We start from the raw sequence: 20,106 nt of genomic DNA on the forward strand, positions 1-20,106 counted from the left end.
CGTCTAAATGCTAACATTTCTTTACTCTTATTATACAAGTAAAATAATTTCTTACAGTGGCAGGAATTACTAAAATGGAACAATGGGGTGTTGTGTTCATGCTTTCACAGTCCTATGAATGTATCGGCTTGGGATGGTTGCAGAGAAGCAAATTTTTTTAGCGCTGTCGCCTCACAGCTAGAAGGTTTCTAGTTCGAGTCACGGTTTGAACAAAGAGAGCCTTTCTGTGTGGAGTTTGCATGTTCTCCTTATGCACGCGCGGGTTCCCTCCGGGTCCCTTCCTCCCACAGTCCAAAGACATGCTCGTTAGGTTCATTGGTGACTCTAAAATTGGCCGTAGGTGTGAATGTGAGCATGAAAGATTATCTATCTCTATATAGCTGCTTTCCCACTGGTCAAAAAACCCACTAACATCCGCTAACACCTGGCTTTTTTGCTTAGTGGGAAAGGTTACAATTGGCATTCGGACCCGGGTCAAATGACTCGGCTCCGATCGGCATTGATGGGAACACAAAACCAGTGTCGACACGCTAATCTCCGCCCCCTTTCAAACGCGATGCTATGCTCCGTCGGTAACTTCTGGGTGCGCTCGAACATCGTTCCAAATTTGGCGCAGAGTTTGATAAACAGAATGAATGAGTAATAGATACAATAAGGACCTAACCACCGTAACATCTTCACTGTTTACTAACCCTGTCTCCGGCGTGTTTGTGGCGTCAGACGGTGACGCAGCAGAAAAGAGACCGAAAGGAGGATACTTCACTGGCAATGGGAACAGAGACAATCGGCATTTATACGCGGGTCTGAAAAACACACTTTATTTTGGTGGAAAGGGTATAAGTGTCAGCCCTGTGATTGACTGGCGATCAGTTCAGGGTGTACCCCGCCTCTCACCAATGACAGCTGGGATAGGCTCCAGCCCTGGGACTCTGAACAGGATAAGCGGTGTTGATAATGGTTGGATGGATGGATGGATGGACACCGTACCAATTACCTCGTACCATGATAAAGAAGCTAGTACTGACAGTCCCACTGTGAATCAACACGTGCAGCTTTATGTAGCTTTTAGGTCTTCAGTAGTTAGCGCTGTCGCCTCACAGCTAGAAGGTTCCGGGTTCGAATGTGGTTCGGGGGGCTTTCAGTGTGGAGTTTGCATGTTTGCATGTGTGGGTTCTCTCCAGGTAGACCAGCTTCCTCCAACAGTTGAAACACACGCTCGTTCATTGGTGACTGTAAAATTGCCTGTAGGTTTGAGTGTGAGCGTGAAAGGTTGTCCGTCTCTATGCGTCAGTACTCCGCCTCTCGCCAAATGACCCCCTGCACGACCCTGAACAGGTAAGAAATCATACTGAATGAATGGTTTACTAGTTCTATAGCTTTTCTCTTGACAAAAAAAAAGCCTTTCTCAGGTTACTTTGACCCGAAGAAAATTGTGGAGAGTCGAGGTAAATTGGCAGCTGGTGACGAGAATAGAACATCTACCGAAGATGACGCACAGTGTTCCTCGCCATGAACGTATGATTTCTCGGCACCAGGCTTGACGCGAGCAAACAATCTCTAGCTGCAGTGTTGAAGGATTTCCTGTGGTGGTAATTAAATATCGACATTTTAAATAACACTAAACCAGTTGGGTCAAATTATTCGATTTGAGCCGGTTTACCTCTCTCGTTTGACTCCTACCTCCTAACAGCTGTGTCCTGATGTCATGCCCCTCTGTGCCATTCAAGCATTAGATTTGGTTTAAGCAGTGAACCTGTCAGGTCAGACTCCTCTCTCCCTCCCACCTGGTCCCACATCTGTCCATCACTCCGTCTCTGCCTCTCAGACCTCCCCGTCTTTCACGCAACACTTTCAAACTGTTGCAGCCCTTGGAATCGGGAACCGTTTCAGTTGTCATAGAAACGTGATTCCTAATCAGGTTTAGAGTATTACGAAGCATTAAGCTTAATTGTGTTTGACCCATGAGTGCACTTTAGGGCCTTGCGGTGCAATATAAGAATTGTTGGTGTTAATAAAATGGGCAAGAATAATGAGGGTAAATTATTTATCAGCTACTTTCTGTAAAGTGAGAATAAATATCAACAATTGTGCTTTCTCCATATGCAGGTTTTAACGCGAGCTGCATCTGCTTTCAAAATATGTATTATGCAAAACATGCCGCGAGGAATTCGTAGATAAAGCCGCCCTAAAGAGACATCATTTGCCTATCGATAAAAGCCCTTTATTATTACTCTGGAAAATGTTTCAACAATGAATAATTGATGTTTGCTGTTTCAACATCGCATTAACTGCCAGCTGTCACATAGTGAACTGTGGGCTTCAATCAGCAACTTAGCACCCCCTTCTCGACTTGATATGAGACACGCTCTCTGTTTGCCTGTCAAAGGATTTCAGGGGATCAAATAACAGCAAACAGATACGTTATGAAATATGCAGCGCGAGGAAACATTTGGTCCCTATCACAATAAAAGTCTCCGAGAGAGAGAGCAGAGGGGGGAGAGGAGAAATGACATCTACAGCATTTCTGAGACTCCATGTGGTCAGAATGTGACATGAAGACGTCTGCAACACATCAAATTTCAAAATAAGAGTCAAACTGTTTAAAGTAACTTTAAATTATCCCTTTGAGGGGGGCGCATCTACCACGACAGGGACCTGTTAATCTCTCTACAATGCCGCACAGGCCTCCAAAAGAGAGAGGAGGTCGCCGAGAAACTCAATGGCTAACTCAGAAGCAGATGCTAATGCTAAAAGCTTGGAAGCGCTAGCACAGGCAGTTGATGCTATATAAGCCTCAATCGATTCGTTTAGGGAAGAAAAACGTACGGCTAATGCTCCTCTACACTTGATGCTAAGAATTACAGATAAGGATGGACTGACGGAGGTCGACAGAAGACTGAGCAGTGTGGAAATATCACAAGCTCCTTTGGCATGCTAAAAGAGAAGGTGACATGCTTAAAGAGCTGTAGCAGACGGCAGAATATTCACGGTGTGTGGATAAAAGAAATTATCCCTTTGATTTCAGTTCCATGTCTTTGAATGTATTATTATCATTATATTGCCAATATTATTACTGCTAGAGTTGTTCTGTTAACAACAGCACTTTCAGTTTCACTCAACAAAATTGCTGAAAAAAAATTTCAATTCACACCAATCCAATACCATAAAAATCAGCTGGTTTCAGGTGAATAATCATGTCACAGTAACAAACAACAACACAGTGCAGATAGCAGAAAGTGTGATGCTAGCCAAAGCTAGCAATATGTTAGCAATCAGTGTTTTTCTAACAATATTATGTAGATTTTTTCATCCCACTTGTGTCGGTGTCGTTCTTATCGGCCGATACTCAAGTCTAAGTATCGGAAATGGTGAAGGGAAGGAAGTGCGTCTACGAATAAGAAGCGCTAATGAAGATGTATCTTATTTGTCAGGTGGTGCAGGCAAATACAGAATTCATCATGTTCTATCTCGAACTCATGCAGAGCAGGCGTCCCATGTACAGAGGCCACATTCCTTGACGCGCTGATCGCATGTTCGACTCCCGGTCTGCAGATCATTTGGTGCATGTCACCTCCCGCTCTCTACTCCCCACATTTCCTGTTTCTGTCTCGTTCCTCTATCTGTTTCTTCAGCTGTCCTATCTAATCTAAAACAAAATGTGCTCGGGATGGATGTAGGAAGCGACAGATGGGTAAAACAACCCAGGACTTTGTGTCTTAATCTTACCAAACAATGTTTGCCGTTTACGACGTGTTAGAAAGGAAGATAACAAACGTGCCTTTGCCCCTCTGAGCCTTGAGAAGAGAATGATCCTGGCCAGTATGAGGAGCTCAAACTTCCAGGATACTCTTACACAGTTTGGACAGACCGTCTGCAGGGAGCCACACAGGTCACTGCCGCCATCAGAGCAGCAGCAGCTCAGCATCTGTTCTCTGGAAACAACAAGCCTGCAGGGACAGATGCACGTCCTAACAGTGTAAACAGCGTCGCACAGGAACCCCCGTACATTATCTCTCCTGGTTAGTATACACCTGTGCATGAGCTGATATACTCGTGAACTTGTGACGCTGCCAAGCTGGGACACAGATGAAACATATCACATCACGGAGTACTACACGGCTTTCATTCCATCCCAAAAATACACAATGCCCCCGTTTCCATCATATTTGATTTCCCTCCTTGTTTCCCCCGCCGGTTTTATAACGCAAGAGTGTGTCCTGCCCGCTCTGCCTTACATTGTCTTCTTCTCTGGTCCCCCTTGTCATAAGGAATCAAACATTACATAACAAGGGATGTTAGATAAGACTTTCTGATGCCTATCACGACCAATCTTCATTCTCCTGCTGGGCGTCTCGTTAGACTATTGGCTGCGAAGGATCATGACTGAACGGTTATTCGGTTGAGTGTGATTCGAGGAGACAATGGCAGCAGAGAAACGGAGCAAATAATGGATGCAAACAATTGAGTAAAAATAATCTGATTTAAAATGTTTCTCGGACAAAAATGTTTTTACGCTGTCACTTGATTGAACGCTCGATTAAATTAGCTCTGATGCAGCTTCCACCGCTCCAAATCCGATAACATATTCAACCTTTTTTATTTAATTTTTGAGATGTATTGGCGTAAGGATGCAAACCTAACAGTTTGGGAATTTTTCGCAAAGTTCCTACTCTTCTGTGAAGTCTTAAACTTCCAGCTGTTAGCATCCGTTTAGCAGAAATCCCCCTCTTTCTCACTCCTGCAGCTAAAGCTGAAATGCTGCGTCAGTCCCCTGATAGCTTTGGCTGCAGCTGGAAAGCTTGCATGTCTTACCAATGACTTCATCACACAGCCAAACCGTATTATTCCCCTCTTTTGAAAAAAATCCCCGGATTTAAGCGAGAGAGGGTTTGGGAGGAGGAGTGCGTTTGATCCCCGGTTCAGTTTTTCGTAGTGTATAATGCTGTAAGAATGTAGCAGAGATGCTCAGAGGCACAGGGAGGGCTGTCAAACCCGTCTCAGTGTTTCACGCTCGAGCGGAAAGGAACTTGGCAAAAAAAGTTTTTAGTCACAGTGTAATTGAACAAGCTGTGCGAGCAAGGATCAAATGAATAAACGTCAAATCAAACTCTTTGACAAGCCGCATGAGAGGAGAAAAACCTACATGAAGAGTTCAACCTGAAATCCTGTTAGCTGTACAGCTGGGGGCGCTACATGCAAAGAGCTACTGAACTTACAAATGAAAGTATCCACACTTTGTCTGATGCAGAAGGCCTAAGTGTTGTGAGGATACCTGCTCACTATCAAAGGTTAAAGATGAGAGACGTAGACAGGAAGTCTGTTTCGTTTCTTCTTGCTTTAAGTACACAAAGAAATGCAGCAGGAATCAATCTCTGTTTTCTCTGCTCCTTCACATATCACACGCACACGTCGGCCTAAAGAACAAGCGCTCAAATACCTAAATTCAGTTGCTGATATGGATTTCAGTACTTTTAAAAAGGTCAAATGAAGCCTGATTTAGGAAACACAGGTTAAAAAACACAATTAGCTGTTGAATTAGAGGCTAAACAGAAGTAAAACGTCCGGGTAAGACATAAAATAGAGGGAGAAATTACACAAACAGGAATCTGTCTTGTGAATTTTGTCCCTTTAATTGTCTCCCACACACAACCAGGTATTTATAATTCCGTGCACAGGGGTCACGGTGATCTTAATGGCTGCAGCACACTGCGAAGGTGTTCTCTGCATCTTACAGCCATTATGTTAACTGCGACATGCAGGCCCTGCTGGGCACACGACAATTACAGCACAATGTCTCTCTGTTCTGCTGGCAAATGAGGCACATTTAAAATTGACTCAATTATTTTTGGTGTAGTCACAGTTTGGCTGCGCACACAGTTATTACCTGCCTGCTGCAGAGTCTGATATCAGCTCTGTAGGAGGAAGAAGCACTCTGTGTGCTGCTGCTTTGCGGTTGATTTGAAGCACCGTGATGTACAGTCGAACTCTCTATCTTGTAATTAATTTATAATTTATGTGATTACTTTGGCTTTGGGCCTTTATTGGGGCAGAGACAAGAATGGAGCAGATCTGACCCAGGGGCGTGGCCGAACTGGGGCGGGGGGGAAGAAGTTTGTACATTTAGATCTGACTTGCCTTGGAGTGATACATCCAGTACTATACCATGTATTACACCACAGTCTGTATAAAAGAAGTGGCTCCTTTGTGGAGCCATCAGTTGCAGCATTTTTGCAGAAGCCATCTTGGTGTTTTTTGGAGCCAGACGTGACCATATTTGGACTGGAGGTTGGAAAGGAATTGTTACGTCTCTATCCTTGATGAGAGGCTGTGTTGGGTACTCACAGGTGTCCATGCCCTAAAACAGTGGTTTCCAAAGTGGGGGTCGCGAGATGCCTTCCAAATGTTGGTTAATACCAGGCAAAGACAAAGCAGAGAGGCTCGACTTACTTATGCGAAAAGACTTTCTCAGCACTGACTTACTCCGAGTGTCCGTCTCTGTTACGGCAGCTGCCGTTATTGTGTCGTTTTGTGTGTGCTCTTGCTCCCCTCCTCTTTGACTGCCAGGTTGGAGCTTCCTGGTTGGAGCGATTGGCGTCCGGACCAGCCAATCAGAGGCCTCAATCACTTCGCGGACATCTTCAAAAGGACAGCTAGTCCCCCAGTCGGCGCGCTGGGATTTGATGTGACCAGACCGCCACTCTGTCTGTGCTCGGCAGCTTCGTTCATGTTGTGATACATGCCCAGTCTCTTTCAGCCTCTGGCGTACCTTTTTGTTAAAGTCTTATGTTTCGATTATTAAGTTCAGGAGTGATTTGTGATTAAGATATTGTACCGAAGTTTTGTCTTTATTGTAGTAGTTTTGTTTTGAGTATCTCCTTGGCTTTTGCTTTTTTTTTATATCCTCCCTGAGGTGTATTTTGGTTTGTTAAAACTTGACCCTTTTGTTATGTAAATATCCTCTTACAAATCTTGGTTTTTATGTTACTCCTTTCCCTACTGAGCCGGGTCGTAACAGTCTCCAAAATTAAACCCAGAATGGACCTGCTCTGCTGCAACAACGATGTGGATGTCTGCTGCTCTTAACGCACACGCAGACGCACACAGACGCACACAGCTCATCTGCTTATTAAATTAAAGCTTATTTAGCATCTGTTGTGGCTGTTGTTCCTACGCACGTGGTTGGATAGTCCTTTTAGTGTACGTGTGCAGCTGTGTCCAACGTTAAATGCCCTAACCAGCTCCGGGGACAGTGGGGTCACGGGCTGATAAATTTGGGAACCCCTGCCCTAAAACACAGATGCTTAATGGTACCATTATTAACCATTGTTTACTGAGGTAATTAACAAAGTTAGGAAGGCTCATTTTCCTATCTGGTGTAATACAGTCTGACCTTTGAGGCACCTTTTAGAACCAGAGGTTTAGTATACTTAAGAATAGTTTAATTCTTAATCTGTTACGCTGGCAATGAAAAGACCTTTTGACTCGTTGGTTAATAATACTCTTATGTAAGCTTTCTTGACGCCTGGCAAACATTCATCAAAGCAAAACCAAACACAGGCTCCTGAGTCTGTGGAGAAAGTGGAACAGTTTGCCTTTGCAAATAAAAGCAGTGTAGATTTCTTCATTGAGCAAACGCTGACAGAGTTGACGCACTTCTCCGACGGAGGGGAATGCCTGAGTTATCAGTTTCAGATTTAGACAGACACTGAAAAAGAGAGGGACGTCTTCCCCCTCGCAGGAGCTGCTGCTTAATTTATATTGTGTGTCTATTTTTCAAACGAGAAGCTGCCAAGCGCCAAACGGGATGCTCACTCACTGTAACTTTTATTATCCATGCTTTGCAGGAGGTTTGTCGAGCATAATGTAGGACTCATTTAGACGCTGCTGGGAAACAGATAGTGTTAGAAGGGTCTATAAAACATCCATAACAACCATTCAGGTAACTACAAACTGTGGGTAAACAGTTTTTCATATCACATTCCACTTGCACCGTGATTAAATACAGGTTGATACATGCACCTGTCTGACGTGTGCTCTCAACGCTGCAATTTCAAGTCTACACCGACAAAGAAAAGCAGCCAAGAAGAAGAAAAAACTTTCTAATTTCTCTTCTTCATCCGTCTTCCTCTCTCCCTCTCCTCGGACAGACACAGAGAGGGAGAGAGAGGACGGAGAGAGAGAAAAGGCCTATACATCAGTGAGATTTAACGCCGCCTCGTCCCGCTCAGCCCTCGTATCACATGGTGAACAACATCAATAATCTTTACGAGCCGCTGCCTCGGCTAAAACACAAGGGTAATGTGTTGCTCCTGTTGGAACCACAAACTCCAATCCAGCCTTGTTGGAACTTATTTCCACTCTTTTTATTTTCTGCATGTAATTGCATCATGGCATTAAAAAAAAGGCCATTGAGAATTTAATAGGCTTCTCTGGCTGGAAAGTGATACTCAGAGGCAGGATGCTGGCTTAGGAATCCGTCTCTTGCAGATGGAGTACGGCTCGGAAACATGGTTTTTGATACAAATTGGCCTCAAAGTAAGTATCAGATGCAAGCTGTTATTTGTACGCTTGCATGTTCGGTCTAGTAGCTGGATCACAGATGAAGATTCGTCTCTTTCAAGTACTGTAAGAAATGAAAGCTTCTTTTTCTATCCTGGCTGTTTGCTGAGCTGTGTGACTGTCATGCCAGATACGGTACCTCGCAGTCTGCTGTCACTTTGGTGGAACTTTTTCGAGGCGCTAAACGCTGCGGTTGCAAGAGAGCAGCACACACACAACAACAGGAAAGAGTCGAGGAAATCCAAACATTACTTCAGTGTAATTTGGATGTTCTTTTCCCTTTACAAAGTTCAGGGATCAGCCAGGGAGTAAACACAGTGACTGATTTTCTGTCTTCAACAATGAACAGAGGCATGTTTTGTGTTGCTCCAACTTCCTTTTCCTGACCATAAACCTCAGCTACTGCTCTGAGAAATGCCCTGACATCTCTATTTAAAGCCCTGTCAGAGAATTCAAAACTCTGTTAGGGCTTGTACTATAATTTTCATGTGGGATATGACTTTTCAAAAAGGGCCGTATCACTCTATATTTATTAAACAGACGACACAAAGTGTAACACACTAAACAAATACAGAAAGAATGTGGTTTAACTCAAACCTCTGGACACATTTTTTAGGCTGCTGATTGATTTCTATTTTCATTCTTAGCTTAGATATGATTTATATGATGACATGCAGCCACACAGTGTCAGCCAGAGGTCATAAGGTCATGAACTTTTCCAACCCAGGATTTCACAGCTTCACTTTCATGCCTCATGTGGCTTGAGGTTATGAAAAAACGGCCGCAGCCTCTCAGAGAGTGACAATACGAGGAAGGAAACCAGTTCCTAAAAAGGAATGTCAAATTGCTTTTCTGGTTTTGAGCCAGAAATATGAAAACAATGCTGGTAATCGAGCATCTGACATCAGCTGACGGAGCGTACAGTAGGAGAAAACTTCCTCATTTTGAATCATGTGGTCCACATTTGTACAATCATACATTCAGCTGTCACCGTTAGCCACATGTTAGGTTCATTTTCAACATTGCTTAACCAAAAGGTTAAAACATTTTGGAAACACACTTACTTTCTTTCTTGCCAAGCTTTTGATAAGAAGAACAATATCACTAACATGTCTGTATGCTAAGTGTGGAGCTGGAGCAGGAGGCACTTAGCATGGCGTAGCATAAAGACTGAAAGCAGCTAGCTTTGTCAAAAGTTTAAAAATACATCTTACAAAACATCTTAAGCTTCTATCTAATCTTTTTTTTTATTATGTCCCTAACTGAAATGTAAAAATAAAAAACACCATAAGACTCAGGGAGGTCCCTTAGCTTAGCCACTTGTTGTTCAAGAACCAGTTAGCCTACAACACAAATCAGAACTTGTGGACAAGTTATAAAAACTAGGTAGGCTACAAGGTGTTTCTTTTCTCTTTATGTTCTAATAACTGTGTTTGACAGTGAACAACAGAGGAGAGCCAAGCTAGCTGTAGCTTCCTGCTTCTGTTCTTTATGCTAGCCTAAGCTAGCAGTCTTCTGCCCTTAGCTTCACAGTCTTGCCATCATTGTAAGGTCACTAAAAATGATTAGAGGACATAACACTTTATTTGTTTTCTTCCATGTTTAGTTTGTTTGTGAAAAAATAAGATAAAACACGACTTTTAATGCTGCTGCCTGACTTATTTTCCACCTGCTTCTAGCTAGCCTTTTAGCTAGCTAAAGTTATCAACCCTTGGTTTCAACTCACAAAAGCATGAGAGTGGAACGGATTCTTTCATCTAACTCTTTATAAAAACTAACAAGCATACTTATCTAACTATTTCTTTAATTTCAACTCAACCTTGAACTGAACTCTGGTAGTCTCCTTATCGGTATGCTACATTAACACAGCATTATGTAATAACACAGATGGGTCCCGCCTTCAAAGCTAAATATAAATCTAATACTAATGAAAGTTATGAATGAAAAAATAAATTCCCCCGCAACAACATGTAGACGTGATAGAAGTTTCAGTTTCCATTGTCTGAACCACAGAGATAAATATGTGCGAGTATTTAGCACACAGCAATTTGTGTGCACATGAATTCATGGCTACGCAGACAGACAAAACAGACCAAGGCACAGACACACACACACCGCACCACATCCTGTTTCTGCCTGGAGGTCAGAAGGGTGTAAGAGAGGAGGTGGAGATATTGATTTCTCTGTCAAGTCTCTGAGAGGAAACCCTGAGGGAGGCCTTGCATCCGCTTACATCGCTCAGTTGGGTGAATTAACCACATTTCTGCTTTGGGCCTGAAAACACACACACACACACACATGCGCATAACATTAAATTGAAAAAAAAAACAATCTGGAAGTGAGATGTCTGGTTTGGAGGAATTTCATGCCACATTTGCAGTATTAGCTTTGAAGGCGTTTGCTGTGAAATGGAGCCAAAGCAACAGGGCAACACTGGAAAGTAAATATGACAAAGATTGAGACATCAGTTGACTCCAACAAGTGAAAACCTTGGGACTTGAAGTCGGGGCGGGCTTAAAGAGATTAAGGCTTTTGTTTTATCCTTAATCTTGACATGCAGACAATGCCAATCCCCTCTGCTGTCTCTCTTTAAGAGCCGCACAGCCTTTAGGAATCAGGAAGAAGCAACATCGCCCCGAGCTACGCCCCCAAAGAAAAACACACACTAGACGCAACAGGGGGATTTACAACACACACTCATGTGTAGTCACATAACCGAGGGTCTTTCTTCTTGCTCAGTGGCCCGATTATTGTCTGTTTGTGTTTGAGGGATGAGTCACATCCACTCATTTTGTGAACACAGAGCCCCAGGTCCATGAACACACCATTAACTCACCTACTCCTCTTTAATGACTCAGTGGATTCTCTCCAGTCACCGGGTACTTATTGACAAGCCCGAGACAAAGGTGAGTTGTCTCCCACAGCTGAGAAAACATCAATGCACCGTCACGTCTCCCTTGTGGCATTTAAAGGAAAAGTTGCTTCAAAAGTTTTTAAGAACAAACCGATTTGACTTCTTTACGATTGGGACAGTCGGGCACCTTTTTCTTGCAACAGGTGCAAAGAATTAAAGGTTTTTTCTCAATCATACACAAAGGAACAACGTGACGTAATGTTAAGTAAGTCATGCGAATGCATACAGTGGAAGTTTGTGATTGCTCAATTCAAAGCAAGAGCCGGGGTTAGCTTAAAATCAACCCCCTACTCACGGACTAAAGAAGAAGGAAGGCTAGAAAGTACAAAGGAACTCTCTCAGATTCCTTTTTGGCAACGTAAAAAGGGTGTCAGCCACTCACAGATATGTACACAAAAAGAATTTCCCCAAAGAATCCGAGCTACATATCCATTTTAGTGGGTCAATTATTGTTGAGGGAGAGTATTTTGTAATCTTAATCGCTGTCGCAGTGTGTCTGATAGTTGTCAAAGAAGAAAAAAACCAGAGAGACAACCGGGTGGGGTTTAAAGAGTCACGAGAGGCTGCAATTAATGTAATCCCTACTCTTGACTTCAATGTCAAAGAAATGGGTGATCACATCCCAATCCTCCGACTCATTCCCATTACACTAAGCTGTTTCTTCAACTTTTTTTCCCCCCCGCAAAACGACTAAGGCAGCATCTGTGAAAAAGTCTGTCATAGATGCAGACGACTCAAGAGCAGTGTTTGATCAGCTATAGAGAGAGCGTGCAGCAGCATGTAAGGCTTCTTCGGGCGATGATTCACATCCATATGCTGTTAACAATGATGTCAACAGTTAAAAGAACACGTGTACATTTATACACTGGAGGCATAAATGGAGCGATGTCTTAATTATTCCTTCACAACAAGCTGAAGCAGCTCCGCAAATACTGATGTGGTAACAAATATTGCAAAACCAAATCAGGCAAGAACCAACACAACACGGGAGCGTTTGCCCGTGCACACTCTCTCCTCCTTTTATTGACTCACCTTCTCAATCCCCACAAGATGAGGTCATCCGAAAAATCTGAGCGGTGACTTTATCTCAAGAGCATCTCGAAAACGAATCCCTGCGCGACGGGGCAACGGGATCAAAGGGCCCGTACGGTTACACGCGAGGTGAAATACTTTCAAGTTGATCTGGACACAAAGAGAGTCTGGAGATAGCGAAGATTGAGAGGAGTGCCAGAGGTTAAGTCCTCAACCTTTCCAGATGTTTTCATCAACTAGTTAGCCTCGCCCTGTTAGTTTTCTTATAGTCTGATGTTAACATCTGGCTCTTAAATGATGAAAGCATTAAAGTTAGCTTATTTAGTTTTGTAGAGACGATACAAAGCACATTGTTCCTCTTAAATACACCCTGGGGTTGTGCCAGCACAACCTTACTTGGTTTGGTTTTACCAGTAGCTTAATGGGGGCAAATGTTAGGTGACATTGTAGTGCATTTACATTTAAGCTTTTAGCATCGTCTTATTTTGTCTCAGAAGTTGCTGTTCAAGGAAAAGTTAATCAGTCGTGCAGAGACAAAAACAAGACACCGCGTGACCTTTTGGACTTGTTCACAAAGCCAGGTTCATGGTGGAAGGACCTGACTTGGCTGCGCAGAGCCATGACCTCAACCTCATCCAACATCTTCGGAAAGATTCAAGCGAGTCAGGTCCTTATCAGGCAACATCAAAGACGGACTTCAGTGATGCTCTTGTTGCTGAATGGGTAAAAATCCCTGCAGCCAGGTTTTAAAATCATGTTGACAGTCTTCTCAAAGGGTGTAGGCTGATGAAAACAAATATGGGTGTGATGTTTGGGTATCGACACGCTTTTGCCTCACAAATATACATATGGATGTGCATCCAGGATGAAGGATGCCTAGAAGAATCAGCCAGAAATGTTGCTGCACAGCGGTTTGATGCAATGTCACACGGTATCAAAAGAAAGCTCAACTTGAACCTGCACTTGAGACTCGTGTTATATCCTCTCTGGACAGAAAATGTCACAAGGATTTCACTTTTGAGGTGGAAGCTGCCACTTTAACACTGAAATTGGGCCCTTTGGCAAGCAGCAGTCAGCTCTGAAGCTTTCACACAGTGGAAATGTCACCTGTCACACGCACTTATCGTCTGCCAGTCGCGGTGTGCATCAGCTCCGTCCGAGCCTGTGGGCCTGTGCTTTAGCTGGCGTCATGCCCTGTGAGGGGCTTTAGGTTGGACGATGGAGACACCTGGTCTGAACCCCAAAGATTACCTCCCTTGTTGATATACAAGCCATTAATGGTTCTGGATTATAATGAGCTGCCAATTAGCCTTCTTTAACTGTGCTGGTCTCATTAAACTCCAAATACTTAAGCAGCACATGGCTCAATGTAGCCAACAGCAGCTCCCCGAAGTGAAGACCTCGCATGGCATGTAAAAATAGTGTATCATATCAAAGGGCCTTAGAACCAGACCGTACAGCGAGTTTCTAGAGAAACAGGACTGTTGAAGTTCTTCCTTTTTAACATGGAACTTCAAAGCTACTGTCCATAACAAGAAGCGTGCTCGTTCTCCAAACTCACACTTGAATCACACGGTAGGAAAGAAGCGAAATGCCGAGAATACACACAGTTCATTTATTCTTTTTGATGCTCGTTTGTGAGTTTGTTCGTATATATATGTGTGTGTGTGTGTTGCCGGGTGACGTTGGCATCTTTCAATAACCGATTCAACTGCTGTCAAACCCGACAGGAGGAAAGAAATGAATGAAGAGCAGAAAGACGCAGAGAGGGGCACGAGTGACGAGTGTGCAGGAGAAGAAAGACAAAGACAACACAGGAAAGTGAGCAAGAGAAGTGATGAGCGAGGGAGGACATGAGAACAGACAAAAGAAGACTGTAAAAAGAGGGGTTTGATCACTTCCCATGTCTTTAAAAAGAACACGTTTGTTTCAATAAAGATTTTAGGTCATGTTTCAGACTTTTTTTAGACGTCTGCTTCACTCAATGTGTTGTTTCAGGGAACATTTAGGACCAAATGAACTGGAGGCAAACTGACCCAGGACCTTGAGGAGTGAATCAGCTCTGCAGAGAGACCAATTATTGGTGTAAAGAAGCGACTGGAAGCAACACAGACGTGAACATCTGGTTTCCAGTACAAACCTGCCCCCTTGTAACCCACAACCTGTCTTTAGTGAAGGGAGGGATTCACACACAGACACAGCTCGAGACCTGTTGATTTCCCAGCATGCCCTGCTCACATTCCTGACCTCCTTCTGTCACTCTCTCACTTGACTCAGCCCCTTACATCTACACACTTAAACCCCCTTACACTTCCACACTGATGTCTATGAGTACAAGCTGAACAGTCAAGTGTGATTCAAGAGCGGCTGACAGGAAACATTTCAACACATAGGGGGGGAAATGTCTGGACTGTCAATCAAACTCTTAACAGTAAACTCAAAGAGAACACACTTACAGTCTTGGTCAAGTTACCTTTGAGAGAATGAGGTGATCTGGCAGAACCATGAGAGCCGGCGCCCTGCAGAGTTGGGAATGTGGTGAGAAGGCCAAAAGGGAACGATAAGGCCACTTTCCTAAACTCCTCTGCCCCCATTTCTTAATCTGCCCCCCACAGGGACAGAGGCAGCGGGGTACTGACAGATATCACATGAGCAGTTACTCCTCTTTTCTCTAGCAAGCCAGAGAGAGTTCACACCGACAAAACCGCTGCGCCAAGAAATGAAGCCATCCAATTCACTTCAGTGACACCAATGTATTGGCAGAGTTGGGTGTTGGACGCACAAGGCATGGGGGGGTATGGAGGGGAATGCTATATCAGGTTTTTTGCAACGTCCTCAGGCAAGGCATTATTCCGGCCAAACAGTCCTGCAAAAACTTCCAGAAGTTTGAAATCCTGTCCAAACGGGAAAGCAGCTGTTTGTGGCCAATAAACCACCAAAAGAATGGGCGCGATACTCGAACAGAACTTCCTAGGTTGAGTCTTAACTACTTTTCCGGTACCTGGAGCAACATCCCCAAGCAGAGCCTTCGCATATTTTAACTCAGTACCATTTTTGGTCCAAATGCTTGTTAATTGCAGACGTTTGACACGAGCATACCGTCCTTCGCCACAGGGCAGGAAGAAGATCCAAGATAACCCTTGAAAGACCTGACCCAACACAACAATCGATTGCATTGCAGGGAACCCACAACGAGCAGAAGAAGGCTACTTCCCTGCATTATGAACTGGCAACTAAATGACGATGGGAAGTAGAAAGAGGACGATATCCAAGAACCAAGTTTAGGAATAAAAGCGACATTTGATTTACAATTGAACTTTGATCTATTAAGTTTCTCGTGAGAAAAAAGTAGACCGAAGGATCATTAAGGACAAGGTAATGTTCAGAAGTTGAAGTTAGGTGCATTACTTACTGTGAAAAGATCCTTTAGGTGCGCTGATCCTGCTCTTTGGATGGACCATCTCCACATTCTCACCCTTATCAGTTAGACTCTGCTTGGGGCCCTGAGTCTCAGCCGGGTTCTGGCTCTGTGCTTTGTCCTGTGGCACAGCAGCAGTCAAAGACTTCTGTCTGCTCAGGACTCCATCGCTGCCTGCCCTCATTAGCTTCTCCCCCACGCTCACCACCCGGGCTCGACCTGTCGTGGCAGCCGTGCCAGGGCATTCCTTCCTGGGCGAGGGAAGCTTGGATCCGGCCCCTATGGAGGGGGGGCGGGCTAGCCTGGAGGCTTTGGACATCCTGCAGGTCAGCGGATCAGAAAAGCTCCTCAGTCTTTCTCAGCCAGTGTGTCTGCTGCCGTGTCCCGTGGGCAATCCAGGGTTTCTGAGCTCTCTGTGAGTGACTCTGTGACTCTGCAGCTCCAGCGTGTTGTGACTGGTGCAGGTAGGCTGATAGGGCCAGAGGAAGGGAGGGAGGGCACTTTTGGGAAGCCAAGGGTGAGGGGTGGGGGGTTAATAACTCCTTGGAAGGTGTTCTTCTCTCCTGGCGTGGCCTCCTGGGATCATCCTCCAAAGCAAACAGTGTGTGTGAGCGAGTGTGTGTGCTGGTGAAGAGGGTGTATGTGTAGATAAACCTGTAGAGTGACAGGACGTGCTGTGCCAAAAGCAAACAGAAACTCAGGTCTCCAGTGTCAGCGCATTCCGGCTTCTTAATCCCCCCTCTGCCTCTCCTCCCCGTATTTCACACTCTCTCCTTCTCCATCCCTGTCATTTTCTGTAAATCTTCCTGCTCCCTCTCTCCTTCACTTGCACTCATAATATGGTTGTCAACTTCTCTCTCCTACCTCATGCCTTGTAATTCCTTCCCATGTTTCTGTCCTCTTGTGCCTCCTCTCTCCTCTCCTATTCCCTTTTCGCTCCGGTTCACTCGCTCCTCTTTGCTGATGCTCAGCGGGTAACAATTCCAGCGCTCCGGCAGGCGGGGACAAGAGAGGGAAGATTTAGGGACAGCAAGAGGGGGAAAAAAAGAAAAAAAAAGGGCACGAGGGAGAAAGAGAAAGTGCCGGCAGAGGCTTAGCGGAGGAGCCCTTGTCTTCAGGTGCAGCTGCTCAAGCTGTTCCAGATGTGTGCAGCGCTTCACGTCATCCGCCGAACGCTCAAAGCCACACTTTGCTACAATCCCTGCCTTCACCTCGTCCTACTTTTCCTCTTTTTTCTGAGTCCGTCTCTTGTCCCACTAGTCCAAACAGCCTGCACTCCACACATGCGACGAGACGTTCATGCTACCAGAGGCAAGAAATGCACCGCACAACACACCAAGCCCCAAATTCACTGCTGTAATTTACAGAGAATTAAAGAGTGCAAAGGAGGGGAGCGTTACAGCATGTGTGTGTGTGTGTGTGTGTACACAAGAGACACACAGTGGAGCTGTTCTGATCTCCTGCACCGAAGGCATCAGCTGTGACAAGAAAAAAAAAGCCGAAGTTGGCTGAGAGAGACGCAGCACGGAAGAGATCAGAGCTTTTCTTCCCTTCACCCTCTGTCCTTTAAAAAAAACTTTTTTTACGAGGCAAACACATTTCTTCTCTTTTGACAAAGTGCTTGGAACATTGTCTTTGTCCGACCCGGAGAAATATCCTCTACTGAACACGGTTCTCATTGCCAGACAAGCACAATAAAGAATGAATCATTGTTGGTAGCGCAGACAAAGACAGGACAATAAAAACAGCAGCTTTGGAGCAACAAAGAAAGAGTTTTGTGAGTTGTTTTAACGGAAGTGAGAACGCTCTTTCTTGCTGTGATATCACATTTTCAGTAAACCACCATCCTCTTAACTTGTCCTAATTATTAACCATGCAGACGGGTCGCCCTATTTCGAGCATCAAACCTGTGACACTTGTGTAATCGTGCAAAATGGACATGCGTTGTAAAGCGCAGGAGGGACGCCTTTGCGTGCTTACCGACTAAACACCCGAAAATGGATTACACCGAGCAAAAGGATCAACCGTGTCCGGGGCAGGCAACACGTTACAAAAGAGCAACACATGTAAATGGACCACTGGCTTCGATTCATACGGGGATGATTTCTCATAAAACATCACGGTTTAAACTCCCGTGGTTCCGTGTTTTATCTGCGACTCTGTTTGTGCATGGCGTGATTACACTCCGACGTGCATGTCTGAAGTTTACACAGGGATTTAGAGTTCAAAAAAGGAACTCACATGTGCACTTTCGGTCCAAAAGATTTGATCAATCCCTCCTCATACCAACCCTCTCTCTCTCCTTGTGATTGCCTTTTAGACGACTAACCCCTCCGAGCGCCCCTGACAGCAAATCACTGATTGTATAGATATGAAATATTAATCATATTCCTACGTATCTGTATGGCTTTAGATAAAGAGCAAAGCAGATTGACCTACATACTTCGCCGATGAACAGTTTGCTGACAAAAATCGGAGAGGCTAAGAACCTCATGGGAAGCCCTGCATGTCTGATGGATTTTTGAAAGAGAGGAAAAGCAAAGACGATAGAGACGTTTCCATAAGATTAAATGAATTGCACCAGATTATATTTGTGCGTCATCGGTTTGGCTACTATGTGAACAGCATCGGAGTTCTGAGGATTACGTCAAACCCTAAAAAAAGGTTGACCATGGAAAACACAAGCTGCATATAGGCTTCAGTGATTGAGTGAGTCTCTCATTCTATGGTTACATGGCTTTTTGTGTGTGCGTGTGCACATGTGTGTACGTTGGGAGAAAATGAAAGCCCTCTGTGCGGACTGGATGCCTCCCAGGCTCGAAGCCAGTTCTAACTGTACAGCAGACAAAACGACGGGGACTCGGTTCAAAGGCTTTCAACAACATAGCATTTAGGGATGGATATAATTTGAGTTTCCTAATTAAGGCTGCGATTTTGTGCAATGTGATAGATCATAAAGTACGTCTACGTATCGAATCACAAACCTCAGTGTTGACACACTATCCAGGCATGGGATTCGTTTGCATTTCAAACTAGAAGTGGGAAAAAAAAACAACCACAAGTATTTGAACTTGTGTGAAAGATGATTATCTGAGGAGCTGAAACTGGCTCTGACAATAAAGACCTGAATGACAACCCACAGCTGTCTGAGCCACCGCTCTGGCTATTATGCTTTCCAATGCCAAAGAGCCGACGACTAATGTTTCACTTTTTTGGGAGGAGGGAGTCAGCAGTTTGGGTTTGAGGAGCTGTGGAGCAGTGGGATGGGCGGTTATGGAAATACGATGGTGCAGAAAAATCCCACAAGTTCTGGCTTTGCTCCTTATGATTCATAAGTGTGTAGGGGAGGGGCCATATGAAGGAGGGTGGTGGGCTCAGTGAGAGTTGTCTGAGTGCGTCTGTGGTATTTCTCTAATTAAGTGACTTTTCTGTCTCAGGGTTATTATTAAACGGGGGGTGAAGGTTACAAATTACTTCCTCCCCATGAACTGATCTCAGACAAGCGGAGGTGCCACTGTTTGTCCACCGAACGTTTTTCAACATTATGAGTTTGATATTCACAAGAATGCGTGCAGTCAGTTAAGCTGAGAGAAAGGAAACAGAATGAAGAAATTAAATAGATTTAAGCTGCCAGGATTCATATTTCAATATTAAAAATAGGTCGCAAAACTAGCTTTATGTGAAAGGGGTCACTCAGGTCATTGTTTTGGCGATCTCTGAACCCATTGGCGATCATCTGGTAACTTTTTTGGGACTTCCGGTGTAGCCATACTTCAGGCCAAGACTTTCCTTCTCATTGCGCTGAGCGGTTTTTACTCCTGCCACCAACTTTAGAAATGAGAATGAAGTTGGAGTCGAGAGACGGCGTCTAAGAACAGATTGTTAGCCCGCACTTGCATGCAGATTTCTGTTTAGAGATTGACGAAAACTAAATCATTGTTAGATGGTCGCCGATGGGAGTCAGGATGGCATTACTGTGAGTTGTTTTTCCTGCATGCAACCAAAGCCTGCCGATACACGATTGGTTTATACTACTCAGACCAGAAAACTCTCAATACCAAAATCCAGTCCTGCGTCAAAAGATTTAAATATTGATATTATTGTTTGGGTTTCCAGGCCTGGAACGTCATTGTTTTTATTGGTTTTTAACACTTTCTTCACGTGAAGCAGATTATATTTGAGT

At 44.4% G+C, this 20,106-nt stretch overlaps 1 protein-coding gene across 6 annotated transcripts in view; it reads right to left on the bottom strand.

The window, feature by feature from the left end:
• The window catches only part of LOC138595602 (sickle tail protein homolog), a 97,142-nt gene extending 80,900 nt beyond the window's left edge, over window positions 1-16,242 (bottom strand). For all 6 annotated transcript variants that reach the window (XM_069666917.1, XM_069666920.1, XM_069666918.1 and 3 more), the window contains exon 1: window positions 15,918-16,242. In XM_069666917.1, coding sequence (XP_069523018.1) covers window positions 15,918-16,242 — 325 coding nt within the window. The remainder of the gene's footprint in view (window positions 1-15,917) is intronic.
• Between the last annotated feature and the right edge of the window lie 3,864 nt (window positions 16,243-20,106).

Source organism: Semicossyphus pulcher, unplaced genomic scaffold, assembly GCF_022749685.1.
Source record: "Semicossyphus pulcher isolate SPU_LCO1_2020_fin unplaced genomic scaffold, fSemPul1.0.p SCAF_18, whole genome shotgun sequence".
Classification (NCBI taxonomy): domain Eukaryota; kingdom Metazoa; phylum Chordata; class Actinopteri; order Labriformes; family Labridae; genus Semicossyphus; species Semicossyphus pulcher.